Genomic DNA, 21,871 nt, shown 5'->3' on the forward strand with positions numbered 1-21,871 from the left:
GAGACCCGTCCCGCCCACCCCCCCAACCCACTCCCTGTCCCCTCCACCTCGGGGACACCACTGCCTGCCGCACCGTTGGTACAATCAAATCCTGCTTTAGGCCACCAACCGGCGCTGGCTGAACCAATGCCAACACCTCTTCTTCCGCTTCGCCGGGGCACCTCGGCCAATCAGAAGCAGCCGTGCTGCGGCGCACCGAGCGCCATAGCGACGGGTGACACCCGCCTCGGGGTTGCCGAAGCAACCACAGAACGCGCAGGTTCTAGCCCCAAGGCTGCAGGCAGAAGAGGAAAGTGGTTCTTCGGGCTGTGCTGGGTCCAGTTCATCCTGACCTAGAGCTACAAGCCTACGGGCAGGTTTCTTAAACCCTGAGCATTTTTCTTTGTTTTGACTTGGTGTGTGCAACTTTTAGCATATGAAACAAAACGGGTGGGATGGAACTGCTGCTTCATAGGGTGCTTAATTTCAAGAACTGCTATGGACTAAAAAATCAATTCTCTTCCAAAGCAAACAGTTTGAAAGGATCAACGCTACATGCTACATAGCTTTCATATAGTGCGAACACATTTACAGTTACTCAAGGGCACTCCATACCTCAGGCAATGACAATAGAGTGTTGTAAAAATAAAAGGGACTGGGCATTCAAGACATCTGTATCTGTGTGGTTCACCTGGCATAGGCAAGTCTCTTCACCTTTTGTGAAATTCTGAAACTTCTTGAGAAGTTTGAATTGCATTAAAGTAAAAAAGATGGGTCACATTATGAAGCTTTAAAAAATGAAAAATATTTATGCTCATTTTATGCCAGGCACTATTCCATGACATCAACTGATAGTAATTATTTTTCATCCTAGTTTAGAATTGAAAATGGAGGTAGAAGAAGTTCCCTAAGTCGACCAGCTAGTTACTGGTGCACCTAATAAGTGCTAGAGTCAGGGAAGAATGTACACAGTTCTGTGTAGGTAGTACCTACAGTTTGAAACAAGAGCCCAGTCTTAACCACATTGATGCTCCAGATTTCAAGTATAGGGCTTATTCGATCCCATCTTAATATTGCTCAAAATGACAACCGTGTGTCACTTAGTACAGTGGCTACAGCTCCCAAAACTTGACTTAAAACATATACAACGAACCTTTCCCTGATGTGTCTCTGCTTTGAATAACGAAAAGCAGACCTAATGGGATAACAATTAAAAATATGTATTCTAACCTACAAGAACAACGTCCAATTTTGGAAATGTAGAAAGGGGAAATGGAAGCGACTCAAGGAAATACAACAGAACCAATTTAACTTCAGAGAACAGTAAACCAGCAAGGTTAATGTTACCAATTGGAAAACAAAAGTTGAGTGATGCAGAGTTGAAAAATGTTCTCTTAAAGACATTTAAAATATTTAGCTATGAGACAAAATGATTCCAATTACTTCTACCCTTCATCAGAATACTGAATGTGATTTCTATCCTTCTCTTTCTCAACAAAATGGTAAGCTAATATTTTGGCCCTTCCTGAATAGAAGTGAAAGTTACATAGAAGATTCAGATGAAGGGCACTTGCCCCTCAAGAAGGAATTACGAAGATCCATGCCCTGGGTGATGTTTGCTGAAGTTATGGCTTACGTTGTAGGGCTCAAACTTGGAAGACCTAACATCCATCCCCTTTTTTGTTTTCCGATACCTCTTCTACTATGCTGAAATGATTTCACAGACAATGTAAATTAAATAGTTCAAAAGCAAAACAGAATGTCTTAACTATAATATAGAAAAAATTGAGTAAAATAAAAATAAAAGTAATGTAAACAGGCACCAAAATAGGTGTAAATTTTCAGGATTAACAAGAGGACAAAATCACTTGCCCAAATTTCTAAGATACTCAGGACTAAAAAAGGGTATCTAAACACGCATGTACACACACTTTCACTAGAGGAATGAGAAAGATCCTGTAGACTGGCAGAAGGTGAGTACAATTTAAAGGAAAAGCAGAACTGAAAGTGAGTCCAAAAGAGCAGCACAGAAACCAAAAGAAGGGTTTTCCAATCAGGAATGCTCTCATTCAAAGCCTAACAGAAGAAATGTAAATGTTAGCCATAGAAAGAATTAACTGATACTCAGATATGCTTTAATGAGCAAGATAAAACAAAATGAGTAAGATTTCCTTTCCTCTCCACTTTTTTTAAAAAAGATTTTATTTATTTATTTGACAGAGAGAGATCACAAGTAGGCGGAGAGGCAGGCAGAGAGAGAGGAAGGGAAGCAGGCCCCCTGCTGAGCAGAGAGCCCGATGCGGGACTCTATCCCAGGACCCTGAGATCATGACCTGAGCTGAAGGCAGCGGCTTAACCCACTGAGCCACCCAGGCACCCTCCTCTCAACTTCTTAAAAAAAATAATAATAATAAACAATAAACTCAAAGTTCTATACAAGGGAATAATAATTTGACAAAAAACTTTTTCTTAAAATACATGTCAGAAAACTTTCAGATGAAATTTCTAAACTTCTAAGCACCTTTCTCACTCCCAAAGGTTATCAAGTTCATGTTGGAATATCAGAAGCTCTTTCTTATTAAAGAAAAAATAATGGACCAGCCTACTCTTAAAGGGCTTTAATTTCGATACTTCTTAACTATTAAAAAGTCATTGTGAAACACACAATACTTTGCTTCATCTCCTTTTCTGTTTCCTCCCTGAAGCATATGAATATTAGGAAGCAGGAAACAGGAATCACTTAATTTCCTTCATCCCCCATTCCTCTGCATAAGAAAGATATGCAGCAATTCTAATAATTAAAGTACAAAATAAAGACAATATCCAACAACTAATTCAGTAGACTTTTATTGCTCTCTCAACTTCAATAACATCTCTAAAAAATAGTTTTCTTCTAACAATTATGAAACAAATTTGAAAGGCAGAATTGTTCACATTATAGACTTGGTAGAGACCTGTACTTCATATAAATGAAAAATACCAGTTCTACATTTTAAATGTTTAATTTACCTTGAATTTTATTACAAAAGAAAATATTATCATTGTAATTATAAAAGTCATAAAAATTAGAACTGTACTGTGAAATTATACCAAGCTATCAAATACTATATAAATGAACAATAAAATTCAATTTCTATTTATTCAAACATAGTAAACATTGAAAGATAACCCCCTACAAAACAAACAAAAATCCCCCCAGATTTTTAATATTAAAGCAACAAAAGAAAAGCCACAACACAAAAATCACAAAATCTGATTTAAAAACCACTGGGGTTTAACAATTACTATAAGTCAACTGTAGAAGTCAGTATGTGCTAATTAAATTAAAGTTTTAAAATGATCTTTAGATGATTCCATTTCCAACTATATATTTTCCTATTATTGATACTTATATTACTTTCTGATAATGTTAGAAAAGAACCAACTTTACATTAAAATTGCCAAATTTTGAATTTTGAACACTATTTTAATTTTCAATGTCCTTAAAATCTTTAAACTTACTTTCTAAAAAATAAATAATTGTTGGACTAAACCAAAAAACATTTCACACATTTGCATTATATATGATTAACAATGATGTAATCTACATAAATAAATTTAAAACATTAAGTTATTTAATTTAAACATTTTTGAATTACAATGTTATATCAATGGCTTACACATCCAAAATCTGAGCACTTTAAAACAGGATTCACATGTTGAGCACATTTAAAGAACTGACGCACATGATATGATCCTTGAAAAACAGCAAGCTCTGGTGTAATACCTCAGTTTCAGAAACCATTTTATGTTTTACAGAATTCTGAACCTGTGTTTGTGAAAGGAAAAACTTAGAAAGCTATTATATACATACATAAACTTGAAGCATGAGGAAGAAACAAATGCTTTTTGGGTGGAGAAAACAAAAATTAGTAATTTTGAGTGGTAAAGAAACCTGCTTTATAAATAACATGCATTAGCACATCATGTTTTACAAAGACTTGGCAAATATGAACATTGATATGCCACAGCTTTTTTCAATAACTGAAGAGATTTAAGATTTTAAACATCATTTTTTCTCTCTCTCTTACACCACACACACACACATAGACACACACACACGAAAGACTGTGTGCTTCACTTCAGCATATCTAATATAAGAGAATATAAAGAATCATCCTTTTATCATAAGGAAGTTCATTCATTGTTTTCTCAAAAGCTGCTATTTTAGAGTGAAATAGCATTCAAAAGAAAGTAAATTTCAGATGGTCAACATCAGGATTTATTATAGTCTCTGTAAACAGGCCTCTATAAATAAATAAAATAGGGTGGAGAGAAGAATATCCTGAGGTGGCTCTGTAGCCAGGGTATTCAGTAGCACTAAGCTCCATCCTGGAAACCAAGGCATCTAAGAAAGTGCAGGGCTGTTTATATTAACTTATTTTGTAAATGGAATATGTACAGGTTTAATTATTTTGCACCTTGAGGTAAATCAGTACACTGCAATTACTACTGCTCATTTATACCTATTTAAGGCAACATTTAGAAATTAATATATGTAGTAAATTATAATTTTTACTGTCTTGCAATGAACACTAGCCAAGACCGTTATTTTTTTTTAAAATAGTGGAAAATACTATAACCATGTAGAACAAGCAGTTAATTACTTAATAAACATGAGTTACCTTTGCTCTTCAATGGAGTAGTCGTATCAGATCATTTTTTAAGTCAAGTAGTCAAAAGAAAGCAGAAACCATTAACAATTAGAAATAGTGAAAACATTTTGAGTGCAAAGTATTTTGCAAGTCATGGTTTTTCTGGCACTGGACAATTACTATACATAATTAAATAAAATCACAGAAACACTATGATCCCAGGTAGTTCTCAGTTTAAATTTTAAAATCCCTTCCTATAAAATAAGCACATCTGTTAACCCTATGATGTCTAGACACAAAGAAATGATGTGAGGAAATCCCCTTGTTCGGGTACACCAGGGGAGTTTACAAAATATAGCAGCAAATACTGGGGTCTTTGGAAATGATTATGCTGCTACGAATAATAGGAATCATTTCAGTGGAAGCTCATAAAAAATAATAAGCACCGTGGGTAATACTCAATTATCAATTGCCAATATAGTCTAACTCTTTTTCAGGCAGTGCCAAATGATGCCAGCTCTATTTTCTACAGAAAAGTAGCTACATTTCCAACTTCTCATTTGAGGCAGAAGTCGAATTCTTTAACTAGAATCTGACAATATGGTCTCAGATGGGGAAATTATATCAGCTACCGAGCAGTTTACAATGGATTCAAAACACGTCAGAATTGCTAAAATACCAGCTTTTGGCATTCCTCATGATCCTCTATAAGATCAACTGTTCATACTTTTGAACTTCAATTACAAATGATTAAGGGGCGCATTGGAATTTCATTAAAATTTTCATCCTCATATCCATGTTACAATTTCGGTATTCCTGTGGCTTCTCAATACTCATTTGGTTTTCGTAAATTATCCTCTTGCCAAATCACTTTCACAACCCCATTCATCCAGTCCTACAGGCTTAACAAGAATAACATTTATTTATTTCATGTAGAGCTAAGAGTTTATAAAAGATGACTAAAAAGATTTGCTAGAAGTTAAAGATAGCTCAGAAAAGCAGAAACTAAATAACAAATACTAACACAAACCAGAAAGAATGCCATCAATCTGAGCTATACATAAAATGTTTAAATTCCTTTTAAAATACAAATATGGCAGTGCTTTATATCAAAGATGTAAAATCTGTCAACTGCTTTCGAAGATAATAAACCATAAATGCAAGTGAGCACCAACTATTTACATGAACAATTTAAATTATTCTGTATTTGTTACCTTTTCAAATGTTTATATATCTAAGTATCATATCAATGAAAATAAATAAAATAGTTTATAATAGATCACAGATAACAATCTATTAAATATTATCTATACCATAGAAAGAATAACAACGTAAACAAGAAAATGAAAGGTAATTCTTTAGAATAAAATAATACTGATCATAAACCCATTAAGAGAATTGTGATTCCTGATTATTTAGTCATATTACTTGTAATAGAAAAATAATCAAGAATTTAAACCTGATATAAACTTAACCATATTTTAAGTAAAAGACAGCAAAGGCAGAGAACAGAGGAAGCATTCTGGGCTCTTATAAAGCATTAGGATTCAAAAAAAAATTCTACAAAGGCAACAAAATTTAACTATTATCAACTGGCATTTTACAGCTTCTAAAATCCACAAAGTTATGACTGGTATGGGGTTAAATTATAATAAAATCACCTGCAATTTTACTTGCCTATTCGAATAGAAACCTGGATGTGGACGTTTTTTAAGATTTAAAATAAATTTTAAAGACACAAAGGTCAAGACTATAGTTCTTATCTAGACAGTTTCTATTGTTCTACCGCTAGAGCCAAAAACTCTCCACTGCTTGTGAAACATGATGGACATCTGCATAAATGAAACATACATACAGAGAAGCCATGACATGTTACCATTTGTCCACAACAATGGCATAAAGACTCCCTGTTCTTCCCACAAAGAACTAACAAAAGTGAAATAATATGTAAAAATTTTTAGTAGCTCAAGTAAAAATTATAAATATATGGACAAAGTACATCACATAAGGTTGGTATGAATTACCACTGATGAACAAATAGACTTAAAGGAAAAGTAGATTGAATGCATTTCCCCACATCTTTCTACTGCAGAACAGAAATTTTTTTTTCAACAGAATAAATATTTGAATAGAAAGAACCATGTACCTCATTTCTAAGAGACCATTTCATTATATACACAGTCTCCATGGTGTTCCTAACAAACTTTAGACACTACTTCAAAAACCCAGGAGTCACACATAAACAGCATGACTTACAATATTGTTATATATAATGACATGAAATACACACATTATATATATATATATAAATAAAATATATATCTGTATAGCTATATATATAATTCCTCTTGGTTCAATTCTATAACGAAGTTTCAGCATCCATGTATTTCTTTGTTGGTTCGTCTTCAAGATTTATTTTCACACTCACAGGTTTTTCAGGGCTATTTAAAACAAGGAATGAGAATAAATGATTCTTATTACTTTCAAAAAATGGCCAATGCTTAGTATCCACAATAAGCCTTTTGAAATTACTATTAATACTATAAACATATGATTCACTATTATTATTTTACTGCTTTCTTTTCCTACCAATAAATTTGATTGGAAGGACAAATATTAAAAATTCTTAGTATTTTTAATGGATATGCTTGCCACTGAAATACATGGTTTTTTTTTTTTTTTACAACTGAAGAGGAGTTTCTTAGTCACTATATGACTAAGTCTGATTTATTAGTTTTATTTTATAAATAAATAGTTGTAGCATGTAACATTTCACTGACAAATCCATTAAAAAAAGCAACCTTTGTTAATATAGATAAGCATCTATATAATAATTTTCTGCAAAATGTAACAAATTTATAAACTTTCTCTCACCAAATTTGGTTTACAAATAAAAAAAAATAAAAACACGTATATTCTATATTTTCAAATTTATATCAAATACAATAATTTCATGTCCATGGATTTAAGTGACTAATTTAATTGTAACACATGAATATGTGTTTTGAAAAAGCTTTTCAAATGTATAACAACACACTGGTTTGCTGCCTTGTCCAGACAAGACTGAAGGAAGGACCTCCAAACATTTTTTCTGTTAAATGACATAACCTATACACTGTTTTTCTTCCCCTATTAATTTGGAATTGAGAGGCAACCTCAATGAGAGGCAGAAGCATAAAAGATAATTTTATATTATTGTATAGCATACAATAATATTATTATAAGGTCTTTACATTTGCAACTATATTAATAATCTGGGCCACAAGTGCTGACAACGTGTGAAAAATTATTAAGAGTAAAAAGAGCATTAAGCTAAATTCTAGCCGCATGGAATAATCAAAATGACAAAGAGTTCATTTTTTAAAAACTTTTAAGATCAAAGACAGAAAAAGGGAAATAGTCCAGCTTAAAAAAATCAGAAGGCAAGAAATTATTTTAAAAAAAAACAAAAGTCGGGGGGGATAATAGAGATTAAGTAGGAGCAAAGCTCTAAGAAGAGGCGAGGAAGGAATGAATAAAACCTAACTAATTACTATCAAAAGACAGTGGCCAGAAAGACAGTAACTAATCAATCAGAAGTAGCCAGTGACCATTTGCCCTGAAAAAAGTTTTGATCTGATGTCCAAGCAGAGTATATGGACACCCAACAGTGTCTGACACAAAGTGCACACAGAGTATTTGTGCAATATGAATGACTGCATGCACTACAGGATAATACCTCATTTCTCCACAGACCCAAGGGATTAAAGTAGTAACGGTTATCAAAATAGAATCCCTTAGATTCAGGCCTTGAAGTGAGCATAAAAGAAAGACAAAATGGATTCCTAACAAGAAATCTAAGAGAGGAGTTATAAAAATTGTTATGGAATATGTGGTCCATTATAAAACCAAATGGTGTTTATATCCATGGATTAAAAATTTCTTCCAACTATCTTCTAGGAAAATGTTTATCTCATCTGAAGAAATGCCACGCTAAAGCAAAACAAGGAAAACAGTCATGTCTATCTTTTTTCTCAGACCATCAGAAAGCATGACTGAGGCAGTGTTCACTTAAGAGTATTTATGTAACCTCTAGTAATTATCTTTCTTTATATGGTTTTGGTATTTTATATACTTATTCCATACTGCCACATGTATATATTCATTTTTATTATAAAATGGCTCAAATTCTTTTCGGAAATAGGCAATTATGAATTTAAAAGGTAACCAATCAGCACTTATATCTGATTTCCAATATTCGGCAAAATGATGGACAGACAGATAAAAGGAAGAGGGGAAGAAAAGAAGAAGGCTGGCTTTGTTAAGAGAATATAACTTATACAAACTGAGTTACCTTTAAAGGTTTTATGAAATAGCTATCTACCCATAAGTCGATTAAAAATCGGCTACAGTTAGAAAATGCATAAAGAGTTACAGCTACCTCGTGCTAGATCTGGTTACTTTGGCATTCTCAGTATTCATGGAAAGTGCCTTCCACTGTGCAGTTTTGGCCATTTCATCTGATATGTTAACAACTGAGGGATCAACACTGAAGAACAAATATACTTTTTGGTTAGTATTCAGTACTTGCAAAAGCATTAATATTATCACTCTCTATTAATATTTGTCTTCATCAATTTTAAAATTGAGAAAACTCTTTGTCATGCATTTAAACCAAGGTCTAGCAAAACATCAGAATTTCGGAGTTCTGTTATAAAGGTTTCGTGGGGAATTACATCCTTCTATATAACCAAAACTAGGAGTTAAGATTAATTAAATTGGCAATGAAGCCCAAAGATGATCATCTTGGCTATACACATATTATTGAAATAACAAAAGAATATATTACATATAAAAAATACAGCCTTAAGTCAATTAGAAAACTTTTATAACTAGGATAAATTTCAACCTCATCAACTAGAGATCCAAAGTACATAAGGAAAACTTAAGATCATGATTTTAAAAAAAAATGCAATGGCAGCTACATGATAAATAACTAAATGGCTGTAATTTTAGAAAGTGTTAGCTTTGTTCACATCTTAAATCCAAATGTTTAAAATATAAGACTTCTGAGAAATGTGACATGTCCCTGCAGAATCTCTAGAAAAGGTGGTTTACCAGATCAATTTTTTTAAAGTGTACAAAATTTGAATGCTCAGATTCACAAGGGCAGAGTCCACCAACTGGAAACTATCTACTCTGAGTAAATGTTTCTGTAGCTGGTTGCCAACTTCAAATAACTGAAGAGAGACATTCCTGAAGCACTTTCTAGCTTCAAATGTCCCCCTTTAAGAACTTTCCCATTAGGAGAAATCAAGACCTTTTTTTAAAAAAATAGTACATTTTGATTTTTTCCCCAAAATAAAACGAGATGGGGGAAAAAAAAAATCTGTCTATATTAAATCAACTACTTTCATATTTAATGGAGTTTTACAGTTTCCCAATGTTTTTCTTTATTATCTCATTTGATTTTTATGGTAAGTAACCCAAAGCTACTTAAGATTTTAAATTAGAACAGATAAACAGATCAGCCAATTGCTGGCATTCTTTAATGTCCAAATTTTAAGCAAAGCAGCCTTTATCTTGGCCTATGTCATCACTTAAAAAGACAAAAGTAAATAGAGATAATCATTCTTTTTGTTAAACATCAGATTGTGTAAGTATAAATTCCACTTAAATTTGTCAAGGCCTGTGTATAATCACACTGAGAAAGGGGTAATGCAGGACCTATAGAAATTAAGTGGAAAATAATCTCAACAAATTGATGTCACTAATAACCATCATAGCAGTTCCTATACTCTTTTTTTAAGTACAACAAAGTTAATATATTAACTCATTTAATGAACATTTACAGAATCAAGCAAAGCCAAGCATTATAGCTGTGTATATTAAGATATCTGTACTTGGCATTTAGTTTAAAGTATATTATATAAGAAAGATTTGAAAGGTGACACAAAGTAATACCAATGATGAAAATTAATAGTAAAAAGTATAAAGGACTATTACTTGATGAATTCATTTATCAAAACTAATCAACATGTACAAGTCTAAGTAAGACCTCTGTAAAAACTATAAAGATTCATTAAAAATGAAAACAAACCCAAAGTTAATAAATACCAACAAATCTTTTCCATTAACTGGTCAGGGAAGGAACCTATATACATTCTAAACCTGACTTTTCTACTATCAATAGCTAATTAGAAATAGAAAAAATGTGGAAATAAGAATCAGATATATAGGGGCGCCTGGGTGGCTCAGTGGGTTAAGCCGCTGCCTTCGGCTCAGGTCATGATCTCAGGGTCCTGGGATCGAGTCCCACATCGGGCTCTCTGCTCAGCAGGGAGCTTGCTTCCCTCTCTTTCTCTCTGCCTGCCTCTCAGTCTACTTGTGATTTCTCTCTGTCAAATAAATAAATAAAATCTTAAAAAAAAAAAAAAAAGAATCAGATATATACGTTTTTAATCTTTTAAAACTACAAAAAGATAAACAGAAGAATTTGCCACTGTCTTTAGTTCTTAAATTTACATGTAAATCAACAAACTCATACATAATAAGCTATACATGGAACTCAACTTTTTCATAATAGGAGCATACTCACTGCCAATGGTCAAGTCACAATTTGGAAAGTTATCAGAAAATGGGTTACAAAGATTAATTTTCCAGCACACTCTGATGCAGGCCTAATAAAGTACAGAGAGGGAAAGCTATACTGATTTTAAACTTCATTCAAACAGGAGTGATGCAAGACAAGTACTCTTGTCTGCTTGGCTTGGAAGTTGGTTTAAGGCTCTGGTTCAAGTCAAGCTTTTTCTTCCCTCCTGCCTACAAACCTGCAAGGGGAAGGACCATGAGATTTCCCTTTCAAATTTCCGAAGACCCCCTTGAGTTGTTGACCTTAGGCCAGGTATCAGTTTTGTCATCTTTTTAAAAATAGAGATCACTACTTTAACAAAGCATTAACATGGCTTATTCATGTACTTGACATGTACACAAAACACATTTTACAAGATAAAGTTTTATCTCACCTATATTTGAGGGCCTTAACCGGAATCTGTAAGAGACTTCCCCCTTCAAAGGGAAGGTGCACGGTGTCATCATCAGCTTGAAGCATTCGTTCAGCTTCCTTCAGAGCACATACATGAAAAAATTACTTTTCCCAGAATATTTTCACAAGGACCAATTAATAGATAACATCTTCAAGAATTACAAACCCAAACTGACAATATATTTAAACATATCTGTCATGACTGAAAAATTCCTTTTACAACTATAAACACATACTGGCAGCACAAAAGAAAACAACCACTTGTAAAGGTTAAATTTTAAATGGTTATAACTTTCATTTCTTTCAGTTATATGAATACTATGTTAAAATTAATTCAACTACATAAATTTTATTATCAATTATTAGTATATAGTAAGATAAAATTTTGTAAAATCTGATGGCTTTCATTACAATACAATATAAGCAAAACCTCATTTGGATGAGGCAGGGTTTCTCAATCTCAGCAATACTGACATTTAGGGCCAAACAATTCTTCGTAGTAAGGGAAAATCTTGCATATATAGGATATTTGGTAGCAGCCCGGACCTCTACCCACTAGATGCCCATCCAATTCTGACAATCAAAAGTTTCTCAAACACAGAAATATAAACCCTGAGGAGAAATGTCGCCCCAGGTGGAGAAAAACATATACTGGAGACATGACCTAAAATCATGATATCGTATTTACTGGGGATACATCAGGATGGACTGGGAGAACATCTACACGCTTCTTTCTTACCACTAGAAATCCCACTACTTGTAGGTGACAATATGCCCAGCTTTTAAAAAAAAAAAAAAAAAAAAAAAAAACAAACAAAAAACCAGAGCTAAATTTCCCAGCATTTGTAGTAACTCCACGTGGCCATGAGATTCAAGTGGAACTTACTGGATGACATTTCTGGAGACTTCTTAAAAAACAAGGATAGCAGGGGAGAGCCCATTTTGCTTTCTCACCCCATCCTTTCTGCCATCTCTAATGCTAACATGAGAGCTCAGGCTCTGCATTCATTTTGACCTATGAGGCTATTCTGAGACTGGAAACTGTATGCCTAGGCTAGGGGGAAAGAGGCACAGGCTCTCCAGACAACTCTGGGGAGCCATTACACCAGATCATTCACCCTTCTCAAGACTTCTATAGGAGACCATAAACGCTTGTGCTGAGGCCTCCTTTACTTTTGTCTTCTGCTATGTAAACTGAAACTTATTCTAACTTAATGCAAAAAATAATAAACAGGTAATTTTAACCTAAGTATTTTATAAATGAATTGCATCCTCTTTGAAAATTCACCAAAAGCTCATAAACATTTACACATATTTGTTAGTATCCTAAATAAAGAATCATAATTTCTGTTAAATAAAAACCAGTAATTGTGCCATAAATTAGCATTGAATAATCAATCCAAACTATGTAAAGAAAAAAAAATACCAAGGCCTAAACCCAGTTGTCTGTTAAGTTTTAACAAACCCATTTCCATAAATACTATGCAATATAATAAGGTATAAATTATGTTGCCGTCTCTCAAAAATTAGAGGAAAAGTAATGTTGAGATCCCTATTTAAACAGGACTACAATATCTTTCTTCTTATCTTTGAATTTCAAGCAATATTCTCATTCTAATGGGAAAACGGAGTTAGGTACTAAAATCAATACAATCATCTATGCTACATGTGAACTTGCTACATGTCTACTTTTCTTTCTTACTAAGCAACAGCATTGAACTGGTTATTTAAAAAATCAAATTCGGAATAAAATATTCATGTAAATCTCTGTATACAAAATAAAGGTACATAATACTGAAAATTAAGACTACAGTTTAACACTACTTTCTGTAAAAAGATTAAATTTAAAGTCCTTTTTGTCATTATGTATATGTCAGAATATTAAAATGTTAAAATTAAAATGTACAGTAAAATGTGCTTATGTATTTAATGTGCTTGTGTTACCTATGCATTACCTATGTTTTAAAGACAGCTAAATTCTCTCACTTTTAAAATTAAGTACACATGTGATAATGTAATTTTTGAAAGTTTTTTTTGGGGGGTCAAGGCTTTGGAGGGGCAACTTATGTTGGTAAAATGGATTAAGAGCTAATGTTTAAAGCAAGTTCCCTACTAACCTATGCCTCAGTTTCCTTATTTGTAAACTGGGAATAATAGAAGTACCTACGCTTCATAATAATAAGGTTCTTAGGAGGATCAAAGAAGCGGATTCCTGTAAAGTGACCACAAGAGGGCCAGTTACTCGATACAAAATATTAAACAAGTGAATAGCATAAATTTGAAATTCTGGTCTTTTTACCTCTTTCTCTTTTTTCTTTTTGTCATCTTCTTTCTTTTTCTTACTTTCTGGCATGAGATCGTCAAGCCAACTAAGTTCTCTCTTTGTGAAACACAGATCCATGAGTTTGCGTACAAAGACTAATGCAAGAACCTTTAAAAAGGGGGGGAGAAACTATTAAGTAACATCTAAAAATATACAAATTATGTCATTTAAAGAGAGAAAAAGTATCAAATCACAAATAACAAAAAAGTACTTCTTGCATTTTATTTAAAAATCACTTCAGGGGCCCCTGCATGGTGCAGCTGATTAAGCATCAGGACTCTTGGTTTTGGCTCAGGTCATGAGATCAAACCCCGACTGGGGTTCCACCCAGCAAGGAGTCTGTTAAAGTCTCTCTCTGTCTCTCCCTGCTTCCTCCCCTCTCTCTCAAGTAAATTTTTTAAAAATCACTTTATATACCATCTTATTTCAAAGGAACTGAGTCACCTATTTATCTTTCAAGATTCCAGCTCAAAGAAAACATATAAAAGAAATGGCATTTTTAACCTTTTCCTATATAAATCCCATACATTCTGCATAAAATTATAAAGCAGATTAAGCATGAGATCTTCACTTTAATTAATTAAATTCAATTAATTTTTATGATGACCTTAAACTATATACATTATATAAGCAGATATGTGTGTGCGTGTAAAAAAAAATATATATTTATTTATTTATTTATTTATTGGGGGGGGGTGTTGTGGGGGGAAGGGGGACAGACAGAGAATCTTAAGCAGGCTCCATTCCTGCCCAGCAGGAAGCTCAAGGTAGGGCTCGATCTCATGACCTGAGCCAAAATCAAGAGTAGGACACTTAACCGACTAAGACACCCAGTCGCCCCCAAATTGAAATAAATTTAAAAATCTCTTGAGCAATTCATTAGAGAGCCCATTTGCCAATACTGGCTTTAGACTTCCAATTACATATGTGATAAAGATACACCATTACTTTAATTTGTTTTCCTTTAACTGATACTAAGGTTCAAGATATTTTCAAATGTCCGCTGATTTCTTCTTTTCCTTATTACTATCTTTTGCCTGGTTTTCAATTGCCTTTTATGACTTTTATTCGTGAGTTCATAAGAGCTCTGTGCAGTTCAGATAGAAGCATTTTATCTGCCCCGAATGTTACAAACACTTTCTCCTAGTTCACAATCTGATTTTACTATGTCCATATAAAACATTTAATTATCATGTGGTCAAATAGATCTTTCCTTTACAGCTGGGTTTCCCTATCCTCTTGAAAGGTTACCCTCCATCACTAGACTACATAAATATCTTTCAAAAATTTCTACTACATTTTAACATTTAAATCTTCAATTCATTTATGGTTTCTTTCTGAATATGGTTATCAGTTACAGAAGCAACCTTAGCTTCCATACACAGTCAAATCTTCTAAGATTATATACTCAAAGTATATAGTTCACAATGACAACACCCTCTCCGAATACACACAAACACACATGTAAATAAAATTCATAAAATTCAAACATGGAAGTGACATTTTTACAATACTAAGTATGCACAAAGAATATGATGTATCTTCCTCTTTGTTCAGATCTAAATTTTATGTACTTCGCAACATTATTATGGATTGAATTGTGTCCCCCATAAAAGATACATTGAAATCCTAACCCCTGGTACCTCAGAATATGATTTTGTTTGGAAATAGGGTTGTTGGAGATATACTTAAGATGAGGTCATACTGGAGTAGGGTGGTTTCCTAATACAGTATGCCCAAGGTCTTAATAAAACGGTCATATAAAGACACAGTGATATACAGACCACATCACAAGGTACCAGTTTGGAGTTACACAGTTGCAACACAATGCCAAACTTTCAGCAAACCACTAGAAGCTAGGAAGAGGCAAAAGAGTTCCCTTACAGGTTACAAAGGGAGCATGGCCCCATCCATACCTTGCTTGCAAACCTACAGCATCCAAAGCTATCATATAATAAATTTCTTTTGGTACGTCAACCAGTTTTCTTGTAACCACCCACTCTAACAAAATTCTTACTAATTCTACTAGGGCTTTTAGTCTTTTTTCATTTGATTTATTTGAGTTAACAGGCAAACAATCATATTATCTACAAATGATGTTACCTCTCCCTTATAACAAATATTATATTATTCTTTTATCACAGTTAGAACCTTCAGTTCATATCAAATAACAACAGTAATAGTGTGCTTCCCTATATTGGAATTTATTTACAAATTTTTATGCACAATGACTACAATTTTATAAGACTTTCTATCTTTAATTATGTTGGTATTTTTTATTTGCTGCTGAAGTATCACACTCTATTTAATCATATTTTACTTATAGAAACACAAAAATTTATTTGTAAATATCTTAAGAGTTTTTGGACTTATATTAGTTAAGTGAGAAGTCACCATCACTCTTTTTACAACTTTACTAGGCTTTGGTATTAAGATCTTGCTAGTATTTCATGAGAAAAAAATGCAGACTTTTCCATCTCTTCCTTTCCTTTCCTAGAATAATTCCAGAAGTACTGGAATTAACTGTTCTTTAAAATCACCTGGGCCTGTGATCCAAGGGCAGATCTTTGGCCATTTTTCCAGTCTCTTGTATGCAACTGAGTTATACAGATCCATAAATTTTCCATTTCTCTTTGGGCTAATTCTTGGAAATGTATGTATAGAATGGAAATAACCCATCTCCTCTAGACCAGTGGTAAACAAACCACAGCCCCTGGGTTAAATCTTGCCCTACCTGTTTTGTATGGCCTGTGACCATACAAAGATGCACATTTGGAAATGACTTGATGATAGGGAACATTAACTTTGAACCTCAGCCCCATGAAATATCTCAAATGAAAAAGAATTATATTCTTCTCATTAGTAGTCTTTCATTTTAAAAAACTATACAATTACTTTTTAGGATTTACCAATAAGAAATTGTGGAAATTTCTCTCCTGTTATAGAAGTGCCTATATATCTTGTGATCTACAAAGCTGAAAATATTTGACACTTTACAGAAATAAAGTTTGTCAACCTCCACACTAGATGTACAAACTTACTCCTATAGATTCATGTAGTACTTTCTGAAAGCCCCTCAAATCTCTTCCAGTACTGTGATTACATTTCTTTTCTCTTTCTTAATCTTGTATATTTTGCTCTGTCCTTTTCTTCTTTACTCAAATTGAAAGGAGCTTATTCATTATTGAGTTTTACAAATAAAAAATTTGGTTGCATTTTTTAAAAAGTCTTCTTGAATAATCTATGTAGTGAAGGGTATACATTTTCCTTATGAACGTTAGATGTATCTCACCGACTTTGTTCAAAATTCCCTGCTGCAATACCCACAATGTTTTTTTAACTCAGTTTTCAACCCAGGGATTATTTCAGCATTTAATGTCTAAATACTTCACATGTTTTTAGTGCTTTTCATTATTCATTTGTAATTTATTTGTGATCAGGAAATGTAATTACCTGCATAATTTTTATAGCTTCTTAATTTTTAAAGACTTTCTCTGTGGCCAAGTACATAACCAGTGTTTACATGGAATTTAAGAAGGATGAATATTCTCTGTTTGCAAAATTCAATATTCTGTGATAATTTAGTGAACAATGTTATCTTCTTAATACTACCTAAAATTTTTATTATTTTTTAACTTCTAGATCTGTTAATTTCTGAGAAAGATGTATTGAAACATTTTGTTAAAGAACTATGCTGTTCTAGCTGCTTTGCTTTTTTATATCTCATTATCATCTTTGTTCCATAAATGTCCTAAACTTTAAAGTTGTTCAAAAATACAAAACAACATTCTGTAGCCCAGGGACTAAAAAACAAACAAAAATATGGAAAATAACAGGCGAATTCAGTTTCTAAAGTGACTGGTTTAATAGCTACGAAAGGGCCAGTTCATATTTTGAAACACCTAAGGTACTAAGGTGAGCTATTCCCTTTCTCAAATACAAACATTACTAATATGTTATTATATTACTAAGAGAAAAGTAAAATACTGTTGAAACAAAGAGCGTTATTAATTAGTGACAAAGTCTGAAAAAAAAATTAAAAAAAAAAAAAGCCTTACCATCATGGGGAAAACTACCGCCGCAGCTGAAGCTTTTATCACCCACAAAAGAACAAGACAAGTGAGCTGAATGACTGTGAAAATATGGACTTTCCAGAGAGGCACGTAACGAAGATATATCAGATCGGGCTGATGCTTAGCAGGCATTCCAAATAATTTTATACGGTCAAAAAACTACGTATTGAATGGAAAACAAAACAAAGCAAGAAAAAGTTTTTAACAAAACCATCATTTCTGCTACTTAAGCAATTATATACAACCTCAGAGTTTTGTAATTTAAACTGTAACTTCCTTAATACGTTCTCATAGTACAGGAGAATACTGCAATACAGAACATCTGGACCCAAGGAGGGGGCAAAAATCAAGGCAATCATTCTAAATTCATGCAATTAATTTAATCAGAAGACTCAACCCAAAATGTCTTAAGTTGGGGGATTAAAATATTTAGATATGTTTATTTGCTATAACCAACTGCATACGCCATTTACTTTCTTTGACCTTGTTTTCTAATATGTACAGTAAAAGAACAACAATTTCCAAGGTTCTTTCCAACTCTAACATTATCAATGCTATAAAATAGCCTTAAGTCACAATTATTAAACTTCCACCCAATGTAAAGGAAACTATGAGCAAATTCCTTGGTCTTTCTAAACTTCAGTTTCTTCATTTATAAACCAGAAGTAAGATCTCACAAAATTATAAAAGAAAGTTGTAAAAGAAAAAATAAAAAAATAAAGTGTGTTAATGAGATCATTTCTTGACCAGTGGAGGGGAGATCCAAGACTACTGGGGGGAAAAAAAAAAAAAAAGATGCAATCTCTGTGAAGCCTTGCCAGCCTTAGCTGGCAACATCAGACAATATGCTTTCCATGATAGGTGGTGGCTATGTGGTGCTAACAGTGCTTATGGAGCCAAGTGTTTTACATAAAGAACTAAATAAATTTTATCCAGTTGTTTTCCAGGAATTATTATAAACAAGACAGAGTAGGGAAATCACTGGGTTCTAACCTTGGCTCCATTGCTTACTTGATTAAGAATAGTCCATAAGTCCCTCTGTTTCTTAGTTGACAAAATTAGTATTTCTTCCTTTCCTGCCTAACAATGTTGTTTTGCGAATCACAGAAAATAATTTGTGTACTAGGTTCATAACTGTAATGCACTGCACAAATGGCAAGTATTAACAATTCCAGTCCTCAACATCCCCCCTCTTACTATACCAGTCTTTATCAATAGTTATAAGGCCTTTCACTGGCTTCTATTAAAAAGAGATCATGATCAACTAAGGGTTGGGGGGAGGGCAGGGAGAGAGTGGTTAGGTTGTGGACATTGGGGAGGGTATGCGCTATGTTGAGTGCTGTGTGCACTATGGTGAGTGCTGTGAAGTGTGTAAACCTGGCGATTCACAGACCTGTACTCCTGGGGCTAATACTAATTATATGTTAAAAAAAAAGTCATGCTCTCATTCTTGAGGGAAAAAATGTGTAGTAAGCAATAATCACTTGGAAAATGTGGATTTAAAGTTATCAGCTACCTGCCTCCCAGAATATCATCACTACCATTATAAATACATCACTACCATTACAAAAACAATCTTGGCAAATGTAAAATATGTTCTAAGTTCCTCTACAAAATCATTATTAACTACTTAAGACTTGCCTGGATTCCTTTTAATGAGGAAACTCCCATATAAAGGAAAACACCATACAGGACAGGCATTGGTATAAACTGTAAGTAAAAAGACCACAGTTAGAACCCATGCTACTAAAATAATTTCATAGCAATAAAATACACAAAACACAGTGAGTACCTATGGAGGTAGAATTAAAAGATCTTTCAGTGAGGAGACCTAACTTATATTCTCTATTTAAGAAAAATGGTAGTAAACAATAGCCTCCTTGAAAAACTATCTTCTACATGTTTTCTTCATGAAACGGGAGAATGTCCAGTGGTTAAGAATGTGAGCACTATAATCAAGACTGCTTGCTTTAAAAAGCCAGTTAACCTCTTCATAAGCCTTAACCTCTCTATGCCATAATTTCTATAACAGATTGCATGAAGATTAAAGGATTTCAAATACTAAAATACTCAGAAAAGCACATGGTGCGTATCAATCATTCATAAAGCTTTAACCAGGAATTAAAATAAAAGCTTAATTAAAAAAAATTTTAAGGGCATTAGCCATTAATTTTGATATCACTACCATACAGTAACTATTATACAGTAGTACCATTTACTGATATAATAATTGAACTCCACTCCAAAATAAAGTCCTTACTACTTTGGCAGTTAGAGGGATCCCAACTGCCTACCTACCATGCCTAGGCATCCTACAGTAAAGCCATTAACAGGATCCATCCACCTACTCAAAAAACAAGAAACAACACCTAAGAGCTACAGAGGAAAACCACGTTCATTCTCTATGAACAAATGAGCACGTCTTTCCTAAGAAACCCAGGAGGAAAAGGTACTACAGGAAGAGAAGAAATCTAATAAATATCCTCAGGAAATTTTAAGAGAATATTTTACCCATAAAGCAACTTTAGAATGCTAGGAAAAATAATAAGAAAGAAAAAGCCTTCTAGATTTAAACATATATTATCAAATTAATTAATTCTGTCACAATGATTTTGATGAGACCAAAGAGCTCTTTAAAAAAAAAAAAAAAAAAAAAAAAAGCCAGGAAATTTTCATTAACAGTGAAGACATGGGATAGAAATATGAGAACATATTCAAAGGTCTAATATCTGTAATAGGTAATAGGTGCTAAGAAAACTGACTGGGTCCTAAGGCTTGGGCAGTTACTCTTCAAGCAGCAACAGGAGCTTAGTGAAATAGGGTATATTTCTGCCTCCGTGCAGGCAGATCAGACTGCTTAGTCCTCAGTGAACACATAGGTATCATCATAATACTAATTATGTGTTCCCAGAGGGCTTACATTATTATAATTTAACTTACAGAAAAAGCATGGACAGTTTAATTATAATTACAGCATAGAATGCAAATGTTGGTAACCATTACAGTAAAACTAAAAACAGTCAACCAAAGGCAGCTGATGGAAGGAAGACTGGCTGGTGGACACATAAGTGTGTTAAATCCTCATAAAACATCCGACCTCGGGCGCCTGGGTGGCTCAGTGGGTTAAGCCGCTGCCTTTGGCTCAGGTCATGATCTCAGGGTCCTGGGATTGAGTCCCACATCAGGCTCTCTGCTCAGCGGGGAGCCTGCTTCCTCCTCTCTCTCTCTGCCTGCCTCTCTGCCTACTTGTGATCTCTCTCTGTCAAATAAATAAATAAAATCTTTAAAAAAAAAAAAAATCCGACCTTACATGACAGGCTCCCAAGCTTTTTGGTCTCAGGACCCTTCTAGGTTCTTCAGAGATAAACTGAGGACATGCTCCCCAAATACTTTTGCTTCTGTGGACTCCCAGAGGTCATCCTTAGACTAAACTTTAAGAATCACTGTCTTGGGTAAAGAGACTCAGTGTAATAATAATAAAGCAAAAAATAAAATTACAAAAGCATGTAAACCTATAATGGCTGTAACTACCAATATAACTTTTAAAAATAAAGATGTTAAAAAGAAATTATCTCTGGAGAGTTGGTTCTGGAAAGCCAACAGAAAATAGGAAGACTAACTTCTCATTTTAGGGCTTTCCTGATGTTCTATTTGAATTTCCTGCCTATATACAGTCAATACTTAAAAAATTTTAAAGGCAACCTTCCTTAGTAGGGGACAATATCCCCAAAAGAGTGCACTAAATCTTTCTCCTCTTTTGCCAAGTACTTCCAACAATACACTCACCACAATGCAGTAAATGCCCCTTTACCTATCTGCTTCACCAACTAGACTGCCA

At 33.6% G+C, this 21,871-nt stretch overlaps 1 protein-coding gene across 6 annotated transcripts in view; it reads right to left on the reverse strand.

Annotated features, from left to right (window-relative positions):
* Positions 1-2,983: 2,983 nt before the first annotated feature.
* The window catches only part of SLC4A7 (solute carrier family 4 member 7), a 111,310-nt gene continuing 92,422 nt past the window's right edge, over positions 2,984-21,871 (reverse strand). For 5 of the 6 annotated variants that reach the window (XM_044252595.1, XM_044252593.1, XM_044252590.1 and 2 more), the window contains 6 exons: positions 19,675-19,743; positions 18,019-18,192; positions 13,937-14,068; positions 11,618-11,715; positions 9,034-9,141; positions 2,984-7,054 (listed from right to left, as the gene is read on the reverse strand). In XM_044252595.1, the coding sequence (XP_044108530.1) occupies positions 6,973-7,054; positions 9,034-9,141; positions 11,618-11,715; positions 13,937-14,068; positions 18,019-18,192; positions 19,675-19,743 (663 nt within the window). In that variant the 3' untranslated portion in view covers positions 2,984-6,972. The remainder of the gene's footprint in view (positions 7,055-9,033; positions 9,142-11,617; positions 11,716-13,936; positions 14,069-18,018; positions 18,193-19,674; positions 19,744-21,871) is intronic. The other variant, XM_044252594.1, reaches the window with a different exon arrangement.

The sequence above is a fragment of the Neovison vison genome, chromosome 6, assembly GCF_020171115.1.
Source record: "Neovison vison isolate M4711 chromosome 6, ASM_NN_V1, whole genome shotgun sequence".
In the NCBI taxonomy this organism is placed as follows: Eukaryota; Metazoa; Chordata; class Mammalia; order Carnivora; family Mustelidae; genus Neogale; species Neogale vison.